At 39.3% G+C, this 27,807-nt stretch overlaps 3 protein-coding genes across 4 annotated transcripts; all 3 read right to left on the bottom strand.

The window, feature by feature from the left end:
* Positions 1 to 87: 87 nt before the first annotated feature.
* Positions 88 to 9,101, bottom strand: LOC104441703. Its single transcript, XM_010054892.3, is given in 19 exon segments — positions 88 to 612; positions 875 to 1,006; positions 1,125 to 1,193; positions 1,272 to 1,410; positions 1,509 to 1,863; positions 1,866 to 2,076; positions 2,294 to 2,425; positions 2,428 to 2,454; positions 2,553 to 2,640; positions 2,735 to 3,231; positions 3,396 to 3,460; positions 4,209 to 4,309; positions 4,429 to 4,471; positions 5,168 to 5,261; positions 5,481 to 5,516; positions 5,593 to 5,681; positions 5,777 to 5,898; positions 8,064 to 8,311; positions 8,840 to 9,101. Coding segments are annotated over 18 exon segments (2,526 nt in total). The 5' UTR covers positions 8,276 to 8,311; positions 8,840 to 9,101; the 3' UTR covers positions 88 to 498.
* A 1,971-nt stretch (positions 9,102 to 11,072) lies between these two features.
* On the bottom strand, positions 11,073 to 14,690 carry LOC104441702. The gene is made up of 4 exons (XM_010054890.3): positions 14,030 to 14,690; positions 13,585 to 13,737; positions 12,094 to 12,165; positions 11,073 to 11,973 (listed from the first exon to the last, which is right to left on the bottom strand). The coding sequence occupies exons 1-4, from the start codon at positions 14,189 to 14,191 to the stop codon at positions 11,305 to 11,307; spliced, it is 1,056 nt and encodes a 351-aa protein (XP_010053192.1). The 5' UTR covers positions 14,192 to 14,690; the 3' UTR covers positions 11,073 to 11,304.
* A 1,465-nt stretch (positions 14,691 to 16,155) lies between these two features.
* On the bottom strand, positions 16,156 to 22,051 carry LOC104441701 (potassium transporter 3). 2 transcript variants are annotated; one of them, XM_039311463.1, is made up of 10 exons: positions 21,802 to 22,051; positions 21,188 to 21,283; positions 20,851 to 21,094; positions 20,523 to 20,771; positions 20,329 to 20,379; positions 19,659 to 19,919; positions 19,518 to 19,570; positions 19,060 to 19,174; positions 18,003 to 18,257; positions 16,156 to 17,410 (listed from the first exon to the last, which is right to left on the bottom strand). In XM_039311463.1, exons 3-10 carry the CDS (start codon positions 20,876 to 20,878, stop codon positions 16,299 to 16,301), a joined length of 2,124 nt encoding a protein of 707 aa, XP_039167397.1. In that variant the 5' UTR covers positions 20,879 to 21,094; positions 21,188 to 21,283; positions 21,802 to 22,051; the 3' UTR covers positions 16,156 to 16,298. The 2 variants fall into 2 exon arrangements, with proteins under 2 accessions (XP_039167397.1, XP_010053191.1); XM_010054889.3 differs by lacking the exon at positions 21,188 to 21,283.
* Between the last annotated feature and the right edge of the window lie 5,756 nt (positions 22,052 to 27,807).

Below are 27,807 nucleotides of genomic sequence, written 5' to 3'. Positions count from 1 at the left end.
CGGTCAGAGATGCAACCGCTGCATCAATCTGTGCCGACTCCTCGAAGTAAGTTGCCAAATGAGGAATCGATAAATTCGATTCTCCAGCCGACGAGCTCCTATTAGATGCAAAATCTACAGCAACCATGCTTAGTAAAAGCACGAAAAGCAGCACCAGTAACAAGCATATAGCTGCTCATGACTGAAGACAGGTAAATTCTTATTATTCTACCACTTTCGACATCTTGCACCGGTACTAGTTCCCGCAAAGCCCTGCCTACCTTTAATCCTACACAAAATAGTTCTACATCACCAGATGGTTCACTGAGAACGAAGTAAATTCTCTCTTGAGTGGTTCTTCGTCGTCGTTTTACTTATTTTCTCACACTATAAACGCTTCACCTTGGTTGGGCATCCATGGTTTCCAGCAACAAGCCACGGACCAGGTTTACAAATTGCAATCAGATCATCAGAATCTCATTATGGGACAGGTGACTCTATTTTGCAATTCCCTCGGCCTCAGAGGAAGTACGTTAACTGTTGCTTCTTCCTGGAACCGCCATCCCCATACAACTCGTTCCACTGTTTCAACTCGCTCATGATTGATCCCTCAGCTGCGAAACTGGCTGCAACCTGCGTGACATAAAGCGATAGAAGAATGGCAATTTCAGTATACTCCTCCAGGAAAAGAGTATGCAAAACTTTTCAATGAAGAAGTGATCACCGAGTAACTTCTGCAAATAAAAACACAAGGAATGGCATGTACAAATTAGCCAAGAAACTGCTACATTTCCAGCGTTGTTGGATGAAAAAGAAAGGGACAACACCAACAGGTTCAAATGCCTAGGTGGGCATCAATCAGTCTTCATTTCAGAGATGAAGAGAGAGTTGTTACCTGATTTTTGGCTTGCCTGAAATCTTCCATGTTCAGAGGCCTGAGAGTCACAGTTCTTTCCTCTTTACTTGCTCCTTTTGTATCCAGATTACCTTCTTCACCTGTCGCCCCTGCAGCTCTCTCCTGTTTCTCCTGCTAAGGATAGAACAAGACCCAGTCAATAATTACATTCACCAATCATCCGGATAGAGTTGTCGCAGCTTCGTCTATCCACTTCACATTGATTCACGGGCACTGTTAATGCGCTTACCGGCCCCTTTTCTCTTTCTTGCTGAATTAACTCCCTGACTGGCCGGTAGGCAGCTGTTGTGCACAAGTTCTGCAACAAAACAATCTTTGAGTCAATGACATCTAATCCACAACAAATCCTACAAGAACATGCCATGCAAGAGACAACCTTAAGATCACTTCCACTGTACCCTTCAGTCATGGTCGCAATCTCCTTCAAATCTAGTCCTTCTTCAACCCTCTCTTTTGCTACAAGTGTTCGAAGTATCATTTCCCTGTTCTCCAAGGTTGGAAGCCCGACCATGATCCTGAGCACAGAAGCAATCATCACTAAAAGCTTATCACATACCGTTGATACTTAAGTTGAAACTACTATACCCTTTTACAAGTACACAGGCAAGAGTACCTTCGCTCAAAACGTCTAATAATTGCTTCATCTAGGTCAAATGGCCTGTTGGTCGCAGCAAGCACGAGTATACGTTCACCTTGTTTTGTCAATAGGCCATCCCAATGAGTCATGAACTCATTCTTTATCTTCCTCATTGCCTCATGCTCCCCCACTCTGGTCCTCTGCCCTAGCATGCTATCCACTTCATCTACGAAAATTATAGTGGGGGACACTTTGGTGGCTAGAGTGAATAGAGCTCTGACGTTCTTTTCGTCCTCCCCAAACCATTTAGACGTTATGGTTGACATAGATACGTTAATGAAGCTGGCTCCTGCCTCTTTGGCGATAGCCTTGGCTAACATTGTTTTCCCGTACCAGGGGGTCCAAAAAGCAATATTCCTTTGCACGGCTTCAGAAGGCCGCCACGAAACAAGTCCGGTCTTCGAAGCGGGAGCATCACTAGCTCTTGAAGGGATTCCTTGGTCTCATCCAAAGCACCTATGTCGGCAAATGTGACCCCAATCTCATTCGCTGGTATAACCTCTGGCCTTATTCGCTTCTCAAATTCATTGTCAGGAGGTACTTCCTACAACAAAAACGATGAGCAAGCACACCTTCCATCCAAACAGTCTTTCAATGAAAGAGAGTCCTCGACATTAAAAAATTATTCCATTCTGAGATGCAACTAAAAAAATTCATCCTTTTCTATTGCAGTGCAATGGATTACTCTCATAAGGTTACCTGGACGAAATTTTGGAAAAACTACGACAAAAAGCATGAGTTAAATGACAACAAAAACTTACTGGATGTTTTGACGGTGTCACTGCACCATCACCACCTCTCTTTGAGACTGTTGCCGATCCTTTAGTTCCGTCTTTCGTCTCAGTTCCGCTTTGCTTCTCAGGAGTAGGGACTTGGCTTTTGTTTCTGGCTTCGCAGTGGCGTCACCTTCCGCTTTGGCTTCCTATTTGAGTCAAATGAGTACAAGAAACATGCAAATTTAGTTCTCTGCTTGATTATATTGACGTTCCAGCAACAGCTTATGCACAATGACAATGATACCTTTGACTTTTCAGCATGGGTTTCCAACTTCAACATATCTTTTCCACTAGATTTGCCTTCTTGGAATACGCTCAGTCCATGGGACAAACTGTCTCAAGTAAACTAATGACTCTTTAGCACACCAAGGAAAAGGAAATGGCTAAAAAAAATTTAAAAATAGCAACAAAAAATATTAATCTTGCCTCTCCAATGAAATGAGAAGTTTCCCATTCCTGTAGTCTGGATCCTTATTGTTCATCAAGTGATAAGATATAGCAGACATGACAATCTCTTCTATGTAATTACTCAGAACCATTGTATCAGCCACGCAAATCGATTCCAGGTCATCGCAATCGAGATCATTTGCTGAAAGCACTTCCATAATGTGAATTCGATTGTCCTGAACTTGGATCATCTTCATATCATCCTCCAACTGAGACTTCCAGCTGACAAGATGGTTTTCATCTTCTGGAGGCCTAATCTCGATGTTATAGGGGAAAAGAGCAGCAAGCCTATCATCTACCTCACTATAGTCATAATCCGGATCCAGAATTCGTGAGCCAAGGATGAGGACTGATCCAGACAGCTTCTTCAGCATTTTTTGAAAAAAGTTGTATATCCTCTGTGATCTACATAAAAGCTTCTCAACATCCCTGAGATACAGCACTATGGGGCTGGCTTTTGATACAAATGCCAACACCTGCAAGAACCATCTATGGCATTAGATCATAAAAAGAAGAAAATAAAAACTTAGTTCCTGACTTGGTGCGATGTTACTGAAATACTGTAATGGCTCAACAGGGTCCTGAAATATGAATAAAAATGACAGATTGATCCCAAAAAAAAAAAAAAAAAAAAAAATACCTTGTAAAGAGATTGAATAAGAAGCTTCTCATCAAAAGACAAGCTGCTTGTGCGCTTGAGAGGAGCTAAAATAGACGGCATAACATGAGAAGCCAAATAAGAAACAAGACTCTCACAGACGAAGGAAGAACTCTCTAAATAAGTATGAAGGGCACAATGAAATGACTATTGCCAATGAATATGGTAAAAATTCATCATTATTCTGGGTTTTTCCATAAAAACCAATCATCTATGTGTCCACCATGAAATCACTAAAAGCTTTCAAAATCTTGAGTTCCACCAAACAAAACTACACAGAAAATGATCAAAATCTTAGCCAACAATGTAGAACCAATTTCCCACCCTGCAAAGAACAAAATTTGAAAGACTAGACCATGGCATATCAGTCATTCTATCATGAATGAAGAAATTGCACAAGAGAAATTATGAAAGTTAATCAGCTTATGCCTAGAATAATCATGATAGAAATGCCATCTTTTTGTATCCAACTAAGAATTAGATGCAAGAGAAGGCGTAGCTTAGTGAAAGTCATGCATGCAAAAACCACATTTTGCTTATGTAGAAGTGAGCTCTATGACAGAGAGAGTGCCAAAACTCCAAGAATAGTTTATACCAATGCATAGTGCTCTTTAGGAAAAGAAAATTACGAACTCCTCCTTCTGGGCCCACCCAGAGCTAACATTATAAATAACTATGAGATCTTGAAGTGATTTGGAGTTAAGGACTCCAGTCAAGGTGATTACCCAACAATTTACCACTTTAATAACAAATCACTCAAACAGCAAACATCATGGAAAAGTGCAGTGAAGAAACCTGGATTAGAAGGAGCAGATTGTGTCGCAAGGTTAGTGATAGTAGCCGAGGCAGAGGCATTTCTACGAAGCTTTGGTGGATTGCAAGGACCTTCCGTTCCCCTGGAATTCCCAAGCATGCTTATACATGTAGATGTAAAAATAATATCGACAGTAGAACAAGAAAGCAAATACAATATATATGTTTCCTAATACCAACAGAGATAACTGCTTAGGATTACCTTGATCCAATGTCCACACCACTGTTTTGCCTCCATAAGTTCCCTGCACGAAAATGTTGTTGTAGCTAAGAACTGCTAGCAAACCAAGTAAGCTTATGAAAGTCAATTTCAGCATTGTCAGAAGAATGCTCCAACTACTTATCCAGACAGAGCTTGCGACCTCTACATGAGTTCTAGTCAGTACCCTTTAAGAAGAAACCAAATGTACTGATGAACGACTCATTCAAATGGTGAAACAAGGAGAGAAAAACTAAAAAGGTCCAACTACCCTTGACCAGGGATTGATGAAGCCCAAATAAAAGGACAAACAAAGCAGCAACTACTCCTATACTAAATCACCCAGTGCACCAGATAAAACCTCTGATCCAAGATGTCTATCATCATAATATCTTGACCAAACTTTAGATCCATGTTCTTAAAAAATTAATGCCCATGGTACTTCACCAATCTATGTAAAGAAAAGACAGATTAGAGTCCAAGAAAGCATGGATCCTAGCATTGCTTATTTTTCAGGACAGCTCAACACTGCTTATGGAAGAATATTATACAAGGCAACACCGCCTCATGATTCTTTCTGCTAAAAGCACTGCCTAATATGTGATATGCATGTTCGACGAAAAAGAGCCACCTCTAAAAATAACATAAAATTCTGACTGCAATAAATAAATAAATAACAAAAAAAAAAAAAAAAAGATAACATAAACCTCTAAGCAGAAACAAAGCCACCACCTTGGCATACCTTTTGCTTCCTCCTTTTGTGGAAGGATTGAAAAAGATCCGAGTAAGCCAGACAACCGCTCCAGTGTTGACTCGGATGGGGATCTTTTGAAAGACTAGATAGCAATAATACAAATAAATATGAACAAATCTGAAAGCCAAAGTTTGTCTAGTATACTAAAGCATATCGAATCACGGTGTATTGACCAATCAGCAAACACGTCATCATTAGTAACCAACGTCCATTTTCAAGTGCTTATGTGTTGGATCAAGTAAAACAAGTATACAAGACAACAAAATTGATGAAGTTAAGATAAGAAAACAGATGGACATACATATTCTTTGTTCCCAGTTCCATATTTACTCTGGATCTGCAAGGAACATCATAAATCATAGAATGAAAACAAAACCAAAACCAACATATATACATTTACTCCATATACCTACCTTCAGAGAAAAATCCGTCACATCTAGCAGCAGCAACTTGGCTTCGAAGTAATGGGCAAGAGCCTTGGCAAGCATTTGTTGGTAAAGCTCTTAAAGTCATTATGAAAGAAAGAACAATTATTTTAGAGTCTGCAACGACAATGCTCAAACCAACATATTGATATATGATAGATTCACAACCAACCTGCAGGTCCAGAGAGCAAAATGGCTCGACTAGCAGGTGAAAGATTTCTTGTGTACTTAGAAACTTCAGCATGCTTCAAATGAACATACGCAGCACTTGTCAGCAAAACTCGTGTCTGCTCACTGTTGTTGCAGTTGGAATATGAGGAAAAAGGTAAGTAGCCATGAAGCAACAAAAGTGGGGGAAAAAAGAAAAGAAAAGAAAAAGCCTAGATAGCAGAAGTCAAGGGAAGGCCTCAAAGTCTCAAGAAACAAAGAATCATGAATACTCATCAAAGACATAGAGAATCTCACCAGAAACCTCCCACTCTATAAAAAGTTTGATATACACTCACGAATACTTTTACACGAGCTGTAGCATCTCCATGATAATTCAAGTTCAAATCAAAAATTCAAATGATAAAACCCATTTCTCCCCATAAACCCTTGACCATTGTGAGAATTTTCACAAATACATGTGACGTGGGAAATTCAGAATGCCAAATAAATCCCCAGAAGCTCTCAACATGAACCTTAAGGCCTGAAGTCTCATTCATCTATGTCCCCACTCAAACCCTAATAGTAGTAGTAGGAGTATAGAGTTATCTGTTCTTCAGCTTCTCTGCAAGCTACAGTAGCAGGAGTTATTGAGGATGGGAGGTGGAATTTGTCAGCTGCTAGATTAGATGATATGCGATTGGTTCACTTAGCATTGTGCAAATTTCCTTCTCCAAATGCAGGGCAAGCAGAAATGGCGATATGGAAGGCAACTTCTTCAGAGCAATTCTAGGTCAACAGTGCATGGAGTGGTGCTAGAGCTAGAACAAGCAAGGTATTTGGCATTAATTTAATTTGGTTTACCCCATATATTTCTAAACAAAGCTTCATTGCCAGCTTCCTATTTTGCATAAGCTCTCCAGTAAGGATAGATGAAGAATGTTGCTATCAATAATGACTCTGTGCTTTATGGAGCTAATGTTAAATCAAGAAATCATTTTATTGTGGAGTGTATAATAGCTGACGAAATCTGGAGGAAAAGATATGAAAAATGTGGGATAAATAGAGGCTTGCTTAATTGGGATTCTGTGTTGCAATGAGCATGTACTACTTGAAAAGGTAAATCTATTCCATGTCTCATCTTCAAGGTTGCCTGGCGTGCAGCACTTTGTTATTTATGGATGGCCAGGCAAGAAGATCCATGAAGACAGTTTTATTGTTTTGAGCAATGATAAATTTTCCCAGATTCATTTCGATGTTTTGTGAAGATTTGAGGGAGAGAGAGAGAGAGAGAGAGAGAGTATAGGCTCTTCCTCTCAGCATATAGCCAATTGCAGGAACTGGAGGTTGATGCCATAGATGATTTGTTGCAATTTGAACATTTTTTGTAGCAGAGATCCTCTGATTTGTTTATTAAATCAATAAACCTCACTGCTTACCCATCAAAAAATATATTTGAAAAATAATTCTTTCAGAACAGCAACAGTTCACCTAAGCAATTGAAAATTATCAAAAAACCACAGATGCTGAAAAATCTGGATAAGAATGTTATATTCCTTAAGGATAGAAGGCAACAAAACCAAGAGCAGCAATTTACAGGAAAAAACAGACACACGTGAAGAGCAGGCCAGAAATCAATTTGCCAGGATTAGAGTAACATAGAGTTTCAATAGCTCGGATTGGGTATAATTACCTCCCAATAATATAGTGCATTTTTTTTGTCAATGATCACTAAAGACCAGACGATATTAGGGCAAACTCCTAAGAAACAAAAGAAAGGCAATGAACAAACTGGCCAGAGCTTCACTGAAAACAGACTTGCTTTATTCAAGGACGCCTCTTTTCAAAAGAAATTATCTGTATTCTGTTCATTCGCTATGTGTAAAATATCAGCAAGACATATCACAGTGATAAAGCTCCGCTGGAGAATCCAGAAAAAGAGTGTCGTTCCTTATCAGACCATGATTATATATACATTGGTCTTAGCCTGTAAGACCAAAAACAAATTAAATTTGGACCCAAATAATTTAAGCAAGGCCTCATTAGGACCAGAGTGCAAGAATCACCACTGTCGAATCAAGTGGGACCGGTGTACATGAGCACACAAGTATCATTACAGAAGTGGAAGATAAAAACACATTAAAAAGTGAGGCCCAGACAATTCTTTCAACTGTGTTTGTTCTGTTCTGTCTTCACAAGAATATACATTTGTTTGTTTAACACTGTTGGAATTGGGTTGAATTCACTTTTCTCTAAGAACCGGGAAAAAAAACTTTCTAAGCAGAGTGGAAACGAGAGAATGTCGATGTGACCTGAGATAGTAAGGGAACTGGTCGAAAGTGACTTTGCTCTCTCTGCCATCAACCACCAGCCTGAGCATCTCCTTCTCCACTCTCTCAGCAGTAATCGAGTCTGAGGAAGAAGCGTTACCTGCCCATTTGCTCACTGTCTGTCCTGATGCTATTCCAAGCCCCACTCCAACTCCTACACCTATTGCCGACAGCAATATGTGTTTCTGTTCCATTGCCTGTTCTTTCTTCCTTCCTCAACACTCAAGACCCTGCCAAAGGATCATCTTTTTAGTACACACGAACAGATAACCAAACCGGGCGTGGGCCTATTAAAGATCAGACAAATGGGTTCAGAGAAAGAGCACCCGATAAAATCCCCTGTTCTCCATATTTCCACTATTATTACTTACTAAAAACGTACAGGAAGACGAGAAAAAGTCGGTCTACCAGGGAAATAACGCTAGCAGGACAAGTGAAACTCAGGAGTAAATCCTCCAGAGGCAGAATTCATCCAAACGAAAAACAGAGACACCGCATCCAAAAGAAAAAAGAAGACTCGACCGCTTGGGAAGTACTCAGAGCATCCTAGTAACCCATAAAAACTGCAACTTTCAGAAAAGCGAGACAAAGAAACATGAGAAATGATATCATGGCGTCCCTGTGCGCGGTCCACACGTAGAACGCTTCAGACAAAACCCAAGAAGGGCGAGTGATAACTGATAAGCGGGCGCTAAAGATTTTACGTGCAAGAGCGGAATAAGCGGATCTTGCGAACCGCGAACGACCCAGAAGCGCACCGTTTGATGCGAGATGCGCGGCAGGTGGCGGAGAGGCGACGGTTTTGGGCTTTGAAAATGGAGGGGAGGGCAAGAGAGAGAGAAGATGACGATGATGAGGCGGTTCCTTCCCGCTATATAATAGACCCTGCTGGGTAGTTTACATCACCTCGGTTTTCATCAATATACAGAGAGAGAGTGAGTGTCCTTACGAATTGGCCAACGTGTCGGGTTCTTGAAGGCTTGTCATTCGGTACGACAGTGCAGTCTTCCCATTTCCCAACAAAGGTGGTGGCTACGGTGCGGCGTCCACGTACTTTTCCTCGGCACGATCGAGGGATTTGCTGCACGTACTGGGTTTCCTGTCCGAAGGCGCTTCTGATCGCCGGACAGCCCGGTTTTCCGAGCTCCATCGATCGTAATCATGTGAGTTTTTACTTAATCTGAACCTGCTCAAACGTCTGAGACAGATTTTGAATTCGATAGATCTTCTGTTAAAAAAATCGCAATGTCGTTTGTTTATATGAATTTTGAGAGCCACGCATGTCATCCTGTAAATAAGTTCTACTATAGATATTGACAAAATGGTTCATAAAGTTCGGATATCTTAAATTTGAAAAGAAATATCCTATAATTTGTATAAATGTAATGTAACAACTTCTATTGGCCATGGTTATTATACTAGACACTCTCATGTCTCGATAATTTCATAATAATTCAACGGTTCTCATTTATTTTTATTTACTTACAAGTTGGATATTGCATATTTACTCGAGATACTCAACAATTTTTTTCATTGCCACTGCCACGAAAGATGAGTTGTCCATCAATTCTCGCTAAAACAAAATAAACAAACTTTGAAAGAGGATTGTGCCCATCAATTCTTACAAATTGGATATTGCATGTCATGATTCGATAAATATAGCAATTTTATTTCTGTTGTTATCTTTTAATCTGGGAGGATCAACCTAAATGATGGAGTGCATATGAACTTCAAATAAAATCCTACTTAAACTCTGGAAGAGGATGTGATTAAAGCAAGTATTTATTATTAAAATTTTCTACATATCATTTCTCTTGTAAACATTCATCTTAACACCCACGTTTAGAATGATATAACACTAGTCTTAAATCTGTGGAATGCACAGGCATCTCGCTAGTATCATGATAAAGAGACTAAAAATCTTTTCGACTGATGAGTACTGTACATAATGAATAATCACCGGCAAATAAACCACATTGTCGCCTTCTCAGGGGTGGCTTGGAACTGAGTGATGAAGCCGTCGATTAGGAGGTCTCGGTTCGTCCCCAACAAGAGGAGAAACGGATACCTCTAGAAAAAATTTACTATTTGAAATCATCCATAACCAACTTACCTCCCAACTAATTATTTGCTATTCAATTATGTGCGATGACATATAACAAAGTAGCTTAATTCAGAGGACTTACCCCCAATAAATTACAACATGAGGACCTTTCCCTTTTGGCAGAAGGTGTTAAGAAACTCATTAATGGTGGGGCAACTCGCCCAGCAAAAACAGAACAGCCAAACTCGAAGTCTGAGCCGAGTTTCCAGACCGAACCGTGTGATTTGAACTTGATACAAATATGTCAATTCAAAGAAACGCAGTCTATCCAATTGACTGAATGAATTCTGAATAAGAAAATGGTCTCGGATAAGATCGGGAGGGACCACAAAATCCGATGCAACGTAGGCAAAGGGCGGACGAATTCCTGGGTGGACCGGTCTACGGCTCGAGTACGATCGCGAACTTCGCTTCGAGATTCATGCTGGACATTTTTTTAATCCAGGAAACGGTTCTAGACAAGAGCTTCATCGTGCGAGAGGAACGTCGATATAGTCGACCTGTGGTGTCATAAGGCACTAATTTTCTTCTACCCAAATCAATCATCGCATCAGCGGTGCAACTATCTTGAAAGAAAACAGAAGGAATTCATGACACATAACTAGGTGCCGATTGATCAAGGGACAAGACACCCCATTCCGAGTTCACATCGCATGCTTCGGGTCCAAACATCAGACCAGATTGATCACGCAAGACAGTAGCGGATTTCCGACTCAAAAAGGAAAAAAAGAAGAAGAAAAAACAAAGACAATAGCCGATCCCTCATAGCAGGAGCCTCAGCCAACCCAAAAAACTTTATACTTTGCTCTCGTTTTCGTCCTTCCTCGTACATACAAGACAGCGTTACTTTAATATGCGTTCCGTATCTGTCCCTCGGATTCCAGACATCATCAATTCGCTTTAAGATCTTGTCATTCACAAAAGCAACAGGTATTCCACCGTTACAAGAAACGTAAATAAACTGATTGTTAATCTAAAGATGAGTCTTCCTAGATAATTCGGGAAGACGCTACTATTATGTTGCAAACCAAGGTGAAACTGCACATCAACCCTGGACAAAATTAACGTTTGGATGAAAAATTTACTGATCGATCACTAATTTACATGCAAAGCTACAAGCTATCTCATTAAACTTAAGAAAACAAAAGCATTCCAGAGGCTATGCAATAGCATGGATGGTAATAAGTTCCTTGACCGTGTAAAGAGAAGACCCATCACCACCCCGAGAAAGATGAGCGGAAGCATCCTCTGTCCATTAAAATGTGCTAAAGCAAAGGCGACTGAGCTCAACAGTATTGCACACCACACAGGCATGTATTTTGTAAGTGAAGGAAGAAGGAAACCCCGGAACACTATTTCTTCCCATACAGGAGCACAAACTGTTACTACAAGTGCGTAAAGTGCCATCGCGATCGGATCCCGTGCCAATATTGACTGTTCGACACTTGATAGCGTTACAGGTGTGGAGGGGAGAATCGGCAATAGATCAAGGTTGATTTGCGAAAGGCGATTGACCAGAGGGAACAAGAGGCACCCGAGTGCGACGTCGAAATGCCACTTACCTTTTAGACTGAAACTAAACCAATCAGATGGAAGGGGATAAAACCGTGAGAGACAGCGGTGTAGGATCAAAATTCCAGCAACGCCTTCAGTCACATCTGTCAAGAGGCTATAGAGTGCCTGCCCTCTGAAAGTCAAAGTTTCCTTGTTGAATCCTGCTATATGCACCGTGAATGGAACCAGCCATGTCCCTATAAACCAAAATGAGGTAACCCAAAGAACCATAACCTGCATCACGAATTGAAGAATTCTTCAGACCTACAATTAACCATAACTTCTGATCACTTCAAAGTATTGACCAAGAACTTCTCGTGCCCATGGAGATTTATAGCAACTAAAAGGAAGTACCTTTAACACTGTCTCTGCTGTCCAGGGCACAGTCCAAGGCCTTCCAATAGCTCTGAATAATGCATTTACAGCCTACATTATAACCAAAACATTTCTTAGAAGCATGTAGAAGTTTGAGAAACCTGAGGGCGTTCAAATTGTGATGTGTCAGAACATGAAACTCCTACTTAAAACTAGCATGCCCTAAAACTTTTCATTTCTTGCATTATGTTGCTCTAACATACAGCTAAGCATCTCTTAATTAAGTTTTGCAGGAGAACAAAGCCTAAAATCTTCAGTTTGGGAATGATGACATGAATCTTCAACCTGTGATCTCCTCCTCTTTCACCCTCTCATAAGTCCTGCCTGTACTTTGCAATTTAAACCAAGGGAATGTAACTACACCCAAGACCAAAGATTGGCTTCTTTGTGCTGGTAAAAGCAACAAAAAAAATGGAAAGCTCCTCTCTCACCCTCACTTATGCAATTCCAAAATGCAATTGGATTGAATTTCCATATCATGAGTGCTTTTATTTGCATCTACTCTCACATTCGTACTCTAGAATTCATAAGCGACAGGCGACTATGATTTATGACCTTCATCTCATTCAAGGAGAAAGTATCTTATGAATATGTTATATCACTACGTGGTTTCCGTCCATTAATATGCAATCAGTGGTTGACTTGCTTCTCCATATTAACAATGCAAGAGATGCATAATATACTTAGGATGTTCAAAGCATATACAAATATCAAAACAAGACTTTTTCAACAAATTGCAGGCAAACACTGGGTATTGACACTTTCAACAGCATCCAAGGTCACCCGGAATTCTTTCAAGTTAAGGATAATAAAACACGCTCAACCCCCTCAAGTACTTGGATATCTTGATGGCTCAACCTAACAATGTGCTCCCATTACAGAGCTTTCATAGAACTTACTTCACACACTAAAGCGACCAGAAACGACAACTCAGGTCATTTTCAGCGGAAGTCTCTCCCACAACTGCTCAGGCTCTCTAGATGTCTGTGTTGTATATCAGCAACTACACCCTCTTTCCTAACTTTTTGATTTGCTTCACATTGCTCTGTGTCATTTCTCTCCATTGACTCTAAAAAATGCCTTGTGATCTAGTATACTGATGTTCAAAGCACAGTTAAGAGGATAAAACAGAACTAGCTTTCCAACAAGGGATATAAAGTCAGTAACTTTAACACATTGCTCAAAGCCTCAACCCAAAAAAAAAAAGCACGCACAGAATTCCATGGCAGAGGAAAGCAGGCTTTGGTATTTTGAGCTAGGTAAAGTGTGTGAAAGGGGAAGAACAGAATCAGAATTCAAGCCCAAAGCCTCTGAAGAAAAGACCATCACTACACCCAACCCTTGTTCCTACATATATTCCTACACGTAGAAAAGTTCAGCCCTCTCAAACTCTCTAAAGCAGTAGATGTCTACTCAATTAGCCTCCTAATAATGACTCGAATTGAAGAATGGAAAGCAGAAAAAACGTACCTCTCTAAATTTTGCTTTCCAGTCCTTCTGAACGGCGATTTCAGTATTCAATTCAGGCTCCGCGTGTTCTTCCGGCGGAGCATTTTCAACGAATTTGAATCGTTGACTATCGGGAGGGAAACTCTGGTCCCTGAAGCAAGAAATCTTCCAATTCTGCATGATCATCAGAGCACCAAGACATCAAGCAGAGGCCCAACAACCATCATAAACTAGAGACCGGTTATCACAATTAGAAGAAAGAAATTGCTCACAGCAAACAAAAGATCAAAAAGAAAAACCTTTCTCTTGATCTAAAAAGCCGCCACAAAAAGGTAACTTGATCAAAGAAATACACAATCGAATCGAATCGATTAGCCAAAATACGCAAAAAAGATCAATCACAACGATCACCCTATCCCTAAATGCAGCCGAACTGAATCGAGCGCGAGACGGATTAAACCCTTACGTATCTGGCGCGATTGCAGCTGGAACCCGAGGACCCGGAGCCCCGGGAGAGCGCGAGCGACGCGGCGGCCGGCCTCGTCGGAACCCTAAACCGCGCGACGGGAGGAGGCGGGACCAGAGGGGGGCGAGGGGATAAGGAGTGGGAGCAGCAAGAGCTCAACATGGGATGGCAGCGACGATGACCATGCAGAATCGGAATCCCCCCCACTCCTCTTTCCCCCTTCACCTCATGCCCCAATCGGATCCGGTCCCTGTCCGGCCCTAGTCCCCCAGCAACCCGATCAATCCAATCCAATCCAATCCAAATACGACCCAACAAGAGCAAGAACAGGAGGAAGGAGGAGGAGGGAGAAAAATCGGATTTTGAGGCGGCCCCCGAAGAGCAACCTAATCTTCCAACGACGGAGGTTGGGGGAAATCCGACACGGGAGGAGGAGGAGACGATTTGAAATGCGGTTGCGATTATTCTAGGGTTAGGTCAGGGAGAGAGAAGGGAAGGGGGGAGTGGAGACGACTGTTGATTTTCGATTTGAATTTGACGACGACGACGACGACGACGACGAGAGGGAACGAGCGAATCACGCATCGGATGACGACGACGACGATGGCGATGAAGATGAAGAGGAAAGGAGAGGCAGAGGAGGAGAAAAAGAGGGGAGGTCAACGCAGTGAAAATCGGACAGGGGGATTAATACCAATGCTGCTTTTTCGGAATTGTTTCTTTTTTAAATTAATTGATTTTATGTCTTAACAAGAGTTCAGACACGTATTTTTTTTATTATTAATAATAATAATAATTAGTAACATTTATTGGTTATTTGTACGGGTACCTTACCAACCTACCGACTGCGGACGGGGACGTGGAGCTGAGTCAGCAACCCTGCATGCATGTCAAGCCAAGTCAAAGTTTTTAACCCCCCCTCCGTCAAACATGGGATTGGGGCTCTCTCTCTCTCTCTTTCCCTTTCTCCTTTTCTTGGCCATTACACAATCGATTCACCAATTTTGCTTTCCAATCGAAGGGTGAGCTGGAAACAGAAAGAAGTATTTCTCTTTTTTTCGGATGCTGAAATTCATACCTTGCTTTGTCCGGATATTTCGTCTCCAAGGTTCCAATGTTCTTAACATTCTGTAATTAATATTTATGACAATCTAATTAAGTTGATATATGAGGAAAGAGAGATCATAACGAGTTTAGTAAAGGCATATGGGTACTTCATGCGGTTTGAATAAAGAGTAAGATTTGCCGTAGAAAGCCTAAATTTATTGTCGAAAGCCCTCTTTTTTTTTTTTCTTTTTTTTTTTGTAGTAGTGTTAAAAAAAAAAAAAAATGTCAATCGATCTAAAATCACATACAAAATTCAGATAGAGCACGGGCAAAGTTATAATTTTGTATGTATGACGTTAGATTTTTAGATATTGTATATTTGTACAAACCCATTGGTCGATTTGTGCGTTGAATTTAAGAGAACTAGCTCAGTCATCTTTACTTGGTTGATTTCCCTAATTTTTACTGACTTTTCGCGAGCTTGGTGAGACGTACATTGGTGATTGGTCTACGTCCAGCGCTTCCATTTCACGTTATCGATCCTTTGTCCATCAGATGTTTGAATGTTTCAAAATGGGAAGATAACAATTGTGGAAATATGAAGGGAGTTTGACTACGTGATCTTTGGGCAAGTCTGAACTCGGCAAAGGGCCTGCTTGTGATGCACTACAGCATGCGCAAAACATGCACGGATTTCAGCAAGAGAGACTGTCCCAGCACGCACTCGAGACTTTGCACGCATGCGACGAAGACAGGCGCACAGCACCGGATCACGGACTTCTGTCCGATGCCCCGCCTCGATGCGGCCGAGTAAAGCCGCTCCGGCTTGATTCATATCATCTTCCTTCGACCCGAGTCCGGGAAGATAAAGGAGTCCCGCTCGAGGTTGATGATATCTGAGCTCAAAAGGCTCGTTCAGTATGACCGGATGAGTCAAACCCGTTCCATCCTTGGAACCCCGTGACACGTTCATAACATGAGATTCAACGGCCTTCCCTTTTGAGTTCAGATCAATCGAACTCGAGTCGAGCAGGAAAAACTCAAATATGCATAGTCGAGAATGTACAGATACAAAAGCATAGGAGCTAAAGAGGGCCAGATCAAAAAGGAATTTTATTGTTGCGTTCTAAAGAATTTAAATGCAAGATAACCTCCAGGAAAAGTGGCAGCAAAAAAGGAGCAAAGAACGTAAATCAAATCCCCAGAGAAAAATATCGAGAGACTAGACAACATGGTACTTCATGCCCACCTCAATCAAGCACACTTGAGGTATGTTCAAAGCCACGGACGGGCTTCGACAGTTCTCGCTCAAGAAAGAGTACACCCCGTTGATCGCAAACTTCTTCAAGAAGGACGAGTTCGATCTAGCTCTCACTTGGGAGTGACCCATCACGTAAGTCACCCCAGCCTGCTGAGCTTCCACGAGATGCAAGAGTTCTTCCTTGACCTGCGGGTTCTTGAACTTTGTCTCGAGCAGCTGGAAACGGTATATGCGGCCCCGATGCAGGGTCAGGTGGGACGATTCCTTGACGTAAATGGATTGCAGCTTCAGCAAGGCGGCAGACTTGCTGCAGCTGCAGCCCATCGAATCTGAAAAGCTCGAGCTGTGGCTTATGATGGGGTCATCTGATTCTGAGACTGCCAATCTTGTCCCGAACTTCTCCGATGTTCGCACAACGGCCATCCAGCCGTCCATAGAGCCATCGAGGGTCCCGCAACCTTCTGCTTCAAGCTGAATGAACTCCGCTATGCTCATGATGAGGTCATTTTCCAGGTCGTCGTCCTTCCTGTGAACATCCTTGTAGCCATTCCGAACAACGCAGCGATACAGTCTGTATGACTTGGGGCCAATCCGGCCGATCAGGTAGCGTTCTTTGTGGGGAACATGAGGGACAGGAATGGTTTTCACACAGACGAAAACGGCCACCTGGTAAAATGCAGGTAAGTTGGATAGGAAATTTGCAAAAGTTGCCGGGATACCAGTAGCCAGTTCAGTGTAGAAGAGACCGATCCCGGGAACCCTGAGAACACCGAGAGTGGGGCCCAAAGTGAGAATCCACTTCATTGGCACTTTGTTCTGCAAGTCGATCTTATACTTCTTCCTCGTAGCATAATGCCATATGTACATCACGAACATGAAGAGAGAAGAGAGAAAAAGAGGAACCCATGCCCCTTTTGGGATTTTCACACAGGCAGACGAGAAGTAAATGGTCTCGATCGATCCGAATAACAAGAAGAAAGAGATGGTGAATGCAAGATTCTTATGCCACACATAGTGAATTGCAAGGGACATGAGCCAAGTGGTCACAAACGCCTTCAGAATCCACGCAAATGCTGAAATCAAGACAAAAACATAAAACTTCCATTTGTAGCTAATTTCTTTTCTCATTCAAATCAAGATGGTAACCAAAAGGAAACTACCAATTACTGCACAAAAATGAAGAACATCCTATTTCTCTCCAAGACAACTTAAAAAAAAAAAAAAAAAAAGGCTGTAGGCTACATAATACCACTATGAATGGCTAATAAACCAGATTACTGATGGAACCTTAGAGTTCAGGACCCCATGTGGAATGTCAGCACATTGGGCAGACATCACCACCATGGCCACACAAGTTCATCTGTCTCGATTTATGAACAAGTAACCATTTCATGTGTAAGAGGACAGTGTTTTAACTGCAAACTGTGTGAGGTCACTTTGTTCTTGCTTGAGATGAGTAAATGAATCTTATTTCTACAATTCAACTGCTCCAAGGACCATATCTAGAGGAAATCAACTTGGACATGGAACGTCTCAAATGGTTTAATGCATAGAAGGCTTTCTAGATACCCTTCAACTAGATGAAACCAACCAGAATAATGTTAAACAGACAAAAATACTTCCACAAAGAAGGCATGCTCTAGATTGTTATCCTGGTTGACGTACCGAAAGCATATGCGATGTGGTTTGTGTCTCTGAAACCAATTGCCACAGCCAAACAGAGTATCATTAGAACCCAGTTCAACTCTGGAACATATATCCGTCCTTTGATCCACCTTGATGTGTGTAGGATCTTGACGCGAGGGAAACAACCCAATGCATGGCTTTGATTAACGAATGAGCATGCAGCAGATATCGCAGTCTCACTGGCAACAATTGCAGCCAAAACAGCCATGGCAAAAAATGGCCAGAATAAGGGATCTAACAAAATTTGAAAAAAGCATTCATTAGAGACCAAAAATAAAAATTTATGCTCTAGTATTAAAAATGATGGTTCTGGAACTCCTACAAGGTGTTGTGATAAGATTAATTTATTGGTTCTAGGAGCTACTTATCAAATTTCATTGAGATTAGCTTGAAGAAGAGAGTTCCAACGGCAAGTTGCTCATACCACTCAAATAATTATGCAGCTCAAAATTAGCTAGTTCATCGTTTAATTTTGATTCATGATAATATATTCGGAGAAATTAAACTTCTTAAAAGTGTATCACTTCATCTTGTCCATTGGGGACTGCAACTAAATGTCTAAAGATTATAATATTCCTTATAATATAAATCAATAGAGGAGCAACAGTTCAGTACATGATCTCTAGCTCCACATTTAGCAGAGTAAACACATGCCACAGCTGAATATTACTTGCATCGTATCATCACTTAATCCATTTAAAAAAGAGAAAGAAATCAAAAACCTTCACAGATCCTACAGTTTTGTTCATCTGAAATGAGAATTTTTTAGCAGCAAAAGATATCACTGATGAATCAGCAGTTTCAACTAAAGAATCCATGTTCTCGCCAAAGAAAATAGAATTCATATTGTCAGCTTAATTTCATGCATTCCCATAATTGTCTAGATAATAGTCAGCTTCGTTAAATGCCCTTTAACATAATCTTGTGCATGGAAATGCCCTAAACTTATGCAATCGAACGACTATTTCATTTGAGACTGAAGGACTGCTATGCACAACAATCCACATCAACATCCATGTCGGAACAGAAAATCTACCTGGAATAGATGCATAAAAGCTCATAGGAAAAGCTGTAAAGTTCTTTGACAGAAATGCAGCCTGACCCAGGTACTGGAGCACCAGGCAAGGGTAAGTGACACAAAAGAAAGCAATCTGCAGAGAGCAACTTCATCAGAATTTCCATCCATCAGTGCAATGGACTAGTGAGGCGGAAATAGTCCCCAACAGAATGGACTGAATGGCAACAATATGAATAAGCTAGAAGAATATATCATGGATAGCAATTCAAGGAAAGTTGATGTTGGACAACAAATATTGTGCCTAAGGTGAGTGCATCGGATATTGTCATTGATTAAACGTGTCTCTCATATAAGTCTTAAAGGTGAAATAACAAAACAAAGCAGCCCCAGGTTGATTTCTTCAGATCACAGCTTCAACAGCATAAACCAAACCAAAATGGTCTTTAATAACTTTAGGCACTAACAGCAATACATACCCGTACTGATGCAGCTGAGAAGTAACCCAGATCTTCAAACATGACCTCTGTTCCTGTATTTGACAGGAATTACCTCCATAAATTGATGATGAGAGAAAGCTTGTTGAGTAGGACTTGCACTAATCCAGACAAAATACTTGCCTGTAATACATAGAAGTACTCCCCCAAGAGATATCCAACCATCTGGTCCTGTGTGCCTGAAGAACTCAATAATAAAATAAGGGGAAAGAGCCTTATAGACATTAGGATTCCAGACTATGATGTTGTAGATGCCAAGGGCAGCAATGGATAGTGACCAAAGAATCATTATTGGAGCAAATACAAAGGCCGCCCTGTATGTTCCACGGTGTTGCAAAACGAAGAGGCCAATTAATACAACACTAGCAATAGCAATCACAGAACCTGTGAATTTTAAAGAGTTAAAGATTTGACGGGAGATATTTGAATAAGCAAATATTTACTTTAAAAGGATAATCAAATGATCCTGGCAATGCCTACAACTCACGTATCAATCTTACGTCTGTTCAATCTCTTCTTTCCTTCAAGATGTTTTCACATTTGTATTGAACAAAATAACATTAGAACACTTTTTGAGCTTAAACACATAGAAGACCCAGCCTTTATGGGATATGTCACATGTGTACTCAAAGTCTCAGTGCAGTAAGAAACTGTCATCTCTTTTCGTGGGTAAATGACAAAGTTCAGTCCGTCTTATCCCAGAAGATGTGTAGATTTTACCATACTTTTATATCTTCAACCTACGTAAGATCTAAGCTCCATGCACTGATGATGCGACTAAAAGTGTACTTACCTTTATGCAAGGAAGTTACTTGTGCTTGCACACCTTCAATTGACGATAACACTGGACAGAAAAATAAAATCAAATCAAAGAATGAGTTCCTGAAGAGAGCATGGGCAGAATTAATCTGATAAAATTGCATCCTTCTCATCCATTGCAAGTTCCTATCCTATTTTTCACAGCAAGGATGATGGATACTATAATACCTGAAATTGCAGGTGCAAGAGCACCAAAAGTCATCCCAAGGGAAGCACCAAATAAGACCAAGAGAAGTAAAAGAGTCTTTCTTCTTTTAAGCCGATCGATAGATCCTCTGAACCTAGAAGAAGGTGTACTCCTGAGTGAGATCTTCGCATTGCCATATGTAGAAATCTCCTCATCTGCTGTTTGATAATTAGGAAGCAAACCGAATTTCCCATGTCTGCATAGTAGAGAATATAATGCAAAAGTTCCTCCTGCACGTGACACAATCACAAAGCATAAGCACAAAGCCTAGGCTCATGAGTATCTTTCAAAAGCTTTTCAACTCCATACCTTCACCATTATCATCTGCAGTCAACATGATGATCGCATACTTGAGCAATGTAACTAAGGTCAACGTCCAAAAAATCAACGAACACACACCAAACACCACATCTTCAGTTTGATAGTCCCTTAATTTGCCCGAAAACGTAACTTTATACACATAAATGGGCGAGATGCTCAAGGCAGCAAAGGCCGTGCCAAGACTCTGATATGCTAGAAAGATAACTTCTTTGCCTTGAAGTCTACTCCCAGCCTGCCGAAACAGAGACAAGACTCAGTTGAGCAATGTTGAGTACTAACCCTTTCAAAGTACCAACTTTCACAGCACAGGCAACGGGCTTCCAACCTTTTTTAGTCAAAACCCATTTGCCTAAACTAAAGCAGTATCATTACTATCTGCTTAATCGGCGAATCAGGTTGATAAGCCTCCTACACAAGTGTTCTGCAGCGCAAATGGGTGCAAAGCATCAATAGCGCCTTGAACCTGAACCTTTCGAAGCAGACATCGAATCAAATTCAGGCACACGATCTGTCACCAAAAACCCTCTCTCTCCCACCGTCTGAACCAGATGCAACAAAAACAATGTCGTATCGGGTAAGGCGTAACGTTTCAATACTTGCCCACGAATTCAATTCTTGCGAATCGACTCGAACCCAACTCACATTAAGAGATCCCACAAACGACGACCCATCTCAATGACAACCACGAACGCATTACCCAAATTTGTTTGCCCATCAACGTTTCAATACTTGCCCACGAATTCAATTCTTGCGAAACAACTCGAACCCAACTCGCATCAAGAGATCCCACAAACGACGACCCATCTCAATGAGAAACACGAACGCATTACCCAAAACAAGACCGAGACACGGGGAGGCATCGATTGCCTCAATCGGGTCTCGTTTGTTTGCCGATCAACGTCGTGCAAGAACTCGAGAAAAGACGGAGGCCGTACATACCATTGCTTATGTCTCTGCGCGGGGAAGCGGCGGGCGAAGAGATCTGCACGCGGGTCGTGTGGCTAAATGCATGCGGGGCAGGCGTTCATGCGATTCTCAGAACAGGGGGCAGCTCTGAATCCGTCCAACGTTTGATCTTGTTCGTAACGAACCGAGAATTCCAGATCCCCTCCCCCCAATAATCTCTGGCAAAGATCGGCGCTTTGCTTGGAGGAAGCCCAGCACATGGATCCTGAATCATGTGATTCGACCGACGTGTTGCATTTGCCACCTATTATACATTTTCTTTCGTGCTTTTGGTTATTCTTCCTATTTTTTCCGTATTAATTTTTTTTTAATATTAATGAACATCTTCCAATTGAAAAAATGACGTAAATAATCCATGAATTTCGAATCAATATACAATATAATTCATAAATTTAAAATTTTTTCAATGTAGCCTAATATAAAATGCCATCCTTGAACTTTTAATTTGTTTGATATGATTTTTAAAATTTTGGTATAAAATTTATTAATGAGCATGAACATAAGTGATCCATGAATTTTTGCTCAATGTACAATGCGGTCCCTAAATTTTAAGTTTACTCAATATGATCCTTAAACTTTAAATTAATTTGTAATTTCGCCTTTGAATTTTTAATTTATTCGATATGATTCTTAAACTTTTTGTGCAAGTTCAATTTAAGTATGGAACTATACACAAATATTCAAGTTCTACCTAAACTTAAATTAATCTATGGACCACACTGAATATTTTTATATAATTTAGAGGTAACTTGAATATGTATCAAAAGTCCAAGGGTCACATTGAACAAATTTAAAAATTTAGAGACTATATTATATACCAAACTAAAGTTTAGGAATTACATTGAATAAATTAGAAATTCAATGATTTTATTGCACATTGAGTCAAAATTTAGAGACTATTTGGGTTTTTTTCTTTTATGTAATTACTATTGTGAAAATTAAAATATTTTTTATAATGTATGTTTAATAGGTATTCAAAAATTGGTTGACAAAAACTTTTTAAAATTACAACCTCCCACAAAGAAATTTTATAGATTTTATTTAGCACAACCTACAATGTCATATAAAATGAAAATACATAATTCTACGTCAAGTATAATCCGATATGAATATCTATAATTGGATAGACTGAAATTTCACGGTTTTGAGTTAAGTTGAATATCCCAAAATCAAATAAGCTCCATTTCACTACTATTTATATTGATTAATCCATGCGTGAAAAGAATCCTGGCATTAATAATGAAATTTACTTATTTTTTGTATGTACGATAATTTATAAAATAATTTTTCAAATAGCAAATTTTGCTTAATTTCGCCTCATACTAGTATATGTTCGAATATAGTATTTGCTTCATCTTATTGTGTTGAAAATATGCCTTGCAAAAGCAAAAGCAAAATTCTTTTTAAAGAAAATAGTAAAAACATACCTTATTTTTAGCCAATGACCTGTCATTTACCGCCATTTGACATACCTCTAAATAAAACCACCACATTGAAATGACCGATAGTCTTGTTGTAAATAGGGACATAAAAATTAATTGATGTGAATGTGTATAGTGATTTCTAAAGACAAAATTGTGGTCATTGAATAATAAAGAGGTACCTTTTTATTTTCCCTTTTTTTCAATATGCTTCTACGCATGTGAATAATTGAATTTTGATAAATTAAAAATGGTTGCAATCTCTTCGTAAGAAAAATGCCAAGCTACACCCTACATGTGGTAAAGATAAGCAAGACCTTAGCACGTGCTACACTCGTTCCAGTTTAAAGGAGAAATGCTGTACAAAAGTGGACTTTTATTTTTTTAACACATGTCATGTAAGTAGTATAATTTATTTAAGGATAAAGCTGGAAAAGACCTAAACGAAAGACCATCAATTTTATATTCAGATAACGAAAAGCATAGTACTGGAATTTAGTACATCTCATATAATTTAACTGGGTGCTTAATTGCACACATCGAAGCCAATCAAGGTAATTCGTATTTCTTAATAAGCGGTGCATGAATCATTCACCCTATTGCTACTTTATATAGTATCTTAATGATTAATCGATCATTCCCACTAGCAAAATGATTCGACCACTGAAATAACTATTTGATATATTACATATTTCGAACGGACTCGTCAATCGATTCAAGCATATTCTAATCAATGTTCATTTCTCGAATTCACTATGCTTTTTTTTTTCCCTATCACGTGAAACTCCATCTTATATGGATCCATTTCGGATTCGTAAGATACTCTTACAATCTATAAATCCCATGATCAAGGCTCGAGCAAAACCTACGCGGGTCCCCAGTATATAAATTGAACTTGTTGAGTGCAAACTTGTCGCGTGCTTAATTCACACGCGGATGTCATATTGAAAGTAACTTGCAAGTCATTATCGAATGCATTGGACCGCGACTTTGCAACGTGCATGAATGGTTCTTCGAACCTCTCCACAGTTGGCCGACGAGGGGAGACATCAAAGCAACACAGTCACGACTGCCTGACACGTCAAAATTTATTTCAATTAGCAAGGTAAAACGTACAGTTTGAGGAAGGACCACTCCACATTTCCAAATTTTTTCCTAGTCTTACGTCCAGCTGCTGACCTCAATTTCCCACTATATTTAGACTTTATATATGACAGAAATGACAATGAAAAATTCAAAAAACAAAGATTGTGGACCAAGGAGTGGGGTGATGGTCCATTTTACAAACACGAGCACTTGCAATTTTTTTTTTTTTTTTTTTTGGTGAGAACAGAATAGTTAGGATCCAACTTTTAGATCACTTCATCAGCATCCAATTCCAAATTTTAAAAACGATGGGAATAATTTATTTTTTTTCAAATTTTCAAATCAAGAACTGATAGTTCAGTTTGCAATACATGCCGTTTAACTTTCCTTCTAGGAAAAAAAACGAGAAAAAAGAAGAGGGAGAATATCCAAAGCTTATTCGTAATAAGAGCTAGAAATTAGGATGAAAATTATAAAATGGCTTATTATTAGGTAATTCGATGCTTAAGCCAGCAATCAGCATGGATGTGAATGGGAGATTTTTTTTTTCCATTATATACATAGGGGAAAATGCATGTAAAATGCTGGTTAGTTGTATTCAAACCTTCGCCCTTGTTTCGACTGAATCTATTCTATTATATATTGGTTAAAATAAGAATCGAGAGAATATTCACTTATGTACTCATCATGTGACACTTCACTTTATCTCTATGATCGCCACGTGACAAGTCATATAGCTCACGCATTCTCACCCGTTTTGATTTTATATTAATGTCTCCTGATGACACAAATATTTGGTGAGGTCCTGACGGCCTGTTTCTGAAGTTTTACCGATCAATAGTGGTCCTGTTGAATCTCACCGAGTGTGGTACTTTTGAAGTTCTCTAATTTTCGAGGACTTCTTAATACCAGCTTAATGGAGAGGATGGGAGAGGTCTTTGATCCTCGCGATTGCTTCTGGTTGGTCAAATTAAGATTGCATGGACAACTTGCATTTTGATCCTATCGAATTCATTTTTTGTACTCAACATGGATAAATGCTAGGTTGATTTAACTCGTCTAATTGATCGATAATATCGTTCAACTTTAATTATTCATCGTGAGTACAATTCTTACTTTGATTTCCATTTGCTCATAAAATTACTAGACACTGAAATATTATGCAAAATTTTGAATTCGGCTCGAAATTTTTGTTGTGTATAAATATAATTCAGAAAACAAATCGAAAAATAAGCAATGTTAACAAAGAAAACACATTGAAAAATATCTTCTCCAGTTTATCCTTTTTTATGTTTAGCCCCTATAAGAGATTAATTCTTGATATAGTTTCTCTTATCAATTTTCTAACATTGAAACTCAATATTAATAATATATAGTAATCAAGAGACGACATAAAGTAATTGAATTTTTTCTCTACTAGAAGTTAATGTCTCTAATTTATTCTTTTTTCCAAGATTAAGCTCCATAAGAGATAAGATCTTCATATTATCTTTATCTATTTTCTGAAATTTAAATTGAATAAGAGATAGAAATTGATAGATGATAAATCATTATGCTAAAAGCTTATTGGTTGAATGTGCGCCATGTCGCCAAACTATGCCACGTGTCATGTCATGTGGCACACATAGAAGCATAGTGAAGTTCTATGCGGCAAGCACTAGAGTGAACATTCTCTCAACTCTAGGGTTAACATTTAGCCAAGTCAAATTTGAAATAGATTGGATGATCAATGGACTGGACAATAACACTTTGATACTAGCAACTCACATATGAGTCAATTCATGTGTCTTAACACAATCATCAATGGGTCAAATCTTACCGCTTCACGTAGATATTGGTAAATGCCAAAAAAGTTTATGAATTCATTTGTCTTGCTTTCATAAGATTTTGTAAAATCACTACTAACTATTAACATGGGATTCCACATACTCCATGCTACTAGGGTTGGGGTCCCTTAAACCGTTAAGGCATGACTTATGGTGCGTTTGTTTCAGCATTCTCAAGGAGTTTTCAGCCTCCAAACATAAGCTGGTGATGCTTTTCAGCTAACTTTGAACTTTTAACATTTAGGAAACTCTATCACCATCTAGGGTGGCCTTTTAAAAATATATATTTATATATTTGGCATTCCAAAATTTATATTTAAAAACATACTATTTGATTTTTTTAGCATTATTTTCAAATTTTATATTTAAATATTGCTCTCCCATTTATTTTTTTCAATTTTAAACAAATGAAAATTAAAAATTTGAAAGGTTTGACTTAATTAAAAAAAACTTATACTCCATTTGATGTGTAGGTGGGATTTTGGCATAAGATTAGGTATGGAAATACACAATATGAGGCCAATAAAGGGTCTGCAAAAATTTGAACCCAAGAACTCTTACTCTAATATTATATTGAAATCACAAGCAGATTATTCTTCCTTAATTGATAAATCAGTGCTTTTTTTAAATTTAAAAAAAAATTGATAACCTGTTATGTGGTAATTTTCGAGATGCTTCGCTCATTAGCTCTTGTCGATGAAACTCTTTGATGGGACGAGTCAAGCTTGTTATAGTATCTGCTCTCTCTCTCTCTCTCTCTCTCTCTCTCTCTCACGCGGGCAATACACGGATATGAAGATAATGACCTATAACTAGGATTGGCAGATTACCTGGCTAAAACATAACAAATTGACATTAAATTTCCTCTTTATGGACTTAAGAGTAGACACAGACTTCATGAGTATACATATTTCATCTGCGATTATGAAACCAGATAACTGAAATTTCATTTCAGTTACTCATTTTTAATCCTTAAAAATTTTACAACCAATGTCCTTTGATCGAAATCAAATTAATATTATGATGAACTGTTGATGTAGCTGACATGCGGCCAATTTTCGGAAAACGATTCATCACCACTTGGGCATGATGTCGACTTTTTTGCCCTGATATAAATCGGATTCCAATCAATGTGAATTAATTGCAAAAATTTGAAAGTTTAGTAGCTTAGGTGATTGGAATTTAAGTTCATCGATTTGGTTGCAAATTCCACTAAAGTTCTAAAAACACATATGAGATTCACCTACGCATGAGTAATAAATGTGACATTGTGATCCATCACTTCAATTTTTCAATTTGAATTACTTCCGTGAGTTGCAATTTCCCATCAAATTAGTTGCACATTTTAACTTGTTTCCTCGAGTACAGAGGTATGAGAAGATTCCATCATATCAGTAGTGGTGAGTATATTTCGAATTGTCCATTCCAGAGCCAAAACTAAGAACCACACTAATCTACTAAAGAACTAGCCTAGAGCCGAACAAGCTGGTTGGCTTGCCACTTCTAGGAAGGACTGAGCATTTGTTCAATTTTTTAATTTTAAGTAAATTGAAAATATATAACTTTAAAAAAAAATTGAGTTGATACTTTTGTCTTTGTGAGTCATTTGTTTAATTTTATTTTGTGTTGTTAATTTGCTAATAATT

This window comes from Eucalyptus grandis, chromosome 4 (genome assembly GCF_016545825.1).
Source record: "Eucalyptus grandis isolate ANBG69807.140 chromosome 4, ASM1654582v1, whole genome shotgun sequence".
Lineage (NCBI taxonomy): Eukaryota > Viridiplantae > Streptophyta > Magnoliopsida > Myrtales > Myrtaceae > Eucalyptus > Eucalyptus grandis.
Note: the sequence above shows the minus strand (reverse complement) of the source record. Positions and strands in the feature narration are given on the sequence as shown.

What these genes read in the sequence shown, in the direction of transcription:
- LOC104441702 (XM_010054890.3), bottom strand. Translation starts at nt 14,191, where the DNA reads ATGTTGAGCTCTTGCTGCTCCCACTCCTTATCCCCTCGCCCCCCTCTG. An exon ending in GCTGCAATCGCGCCAGATAC is followed by an intron (nt 13,738 to 14,029) that starts GTAAGGGTTTAA and finishes ATGATCATGCAG; the next exon opens with AATTGGAAGATTTCTTGCTT. An exon ending in CAGCAGAGACAGTGTTAAAG is followed by an intron (nt 11,974 to 12,093) that starts GTACTTCCTTTT and finishes TTCGTGATGCAG; the next exon opens with GTTATGGTTCTTTGGGTTAC.
- LOC104441701 (XM_010054889.3), bottom strand. An exon ending in AGTACTTCTATGTATTACAG is followed by an intron (nt 19,571 to 19,658) that starts GCAAGTATTTTG and finishes TGTCAAATACAG; the next exon opens with GAACAGAGGTCATGTTTGAA. An exon ending in CCACATCGCATATGCTTTCG is followed by an intron (nt 17,411 to 18,002) that starts GTACGTCAACCA and finishes TCTTGATTTCAG; the next exon opens with CATTTGCGTGGATTCTGAAG.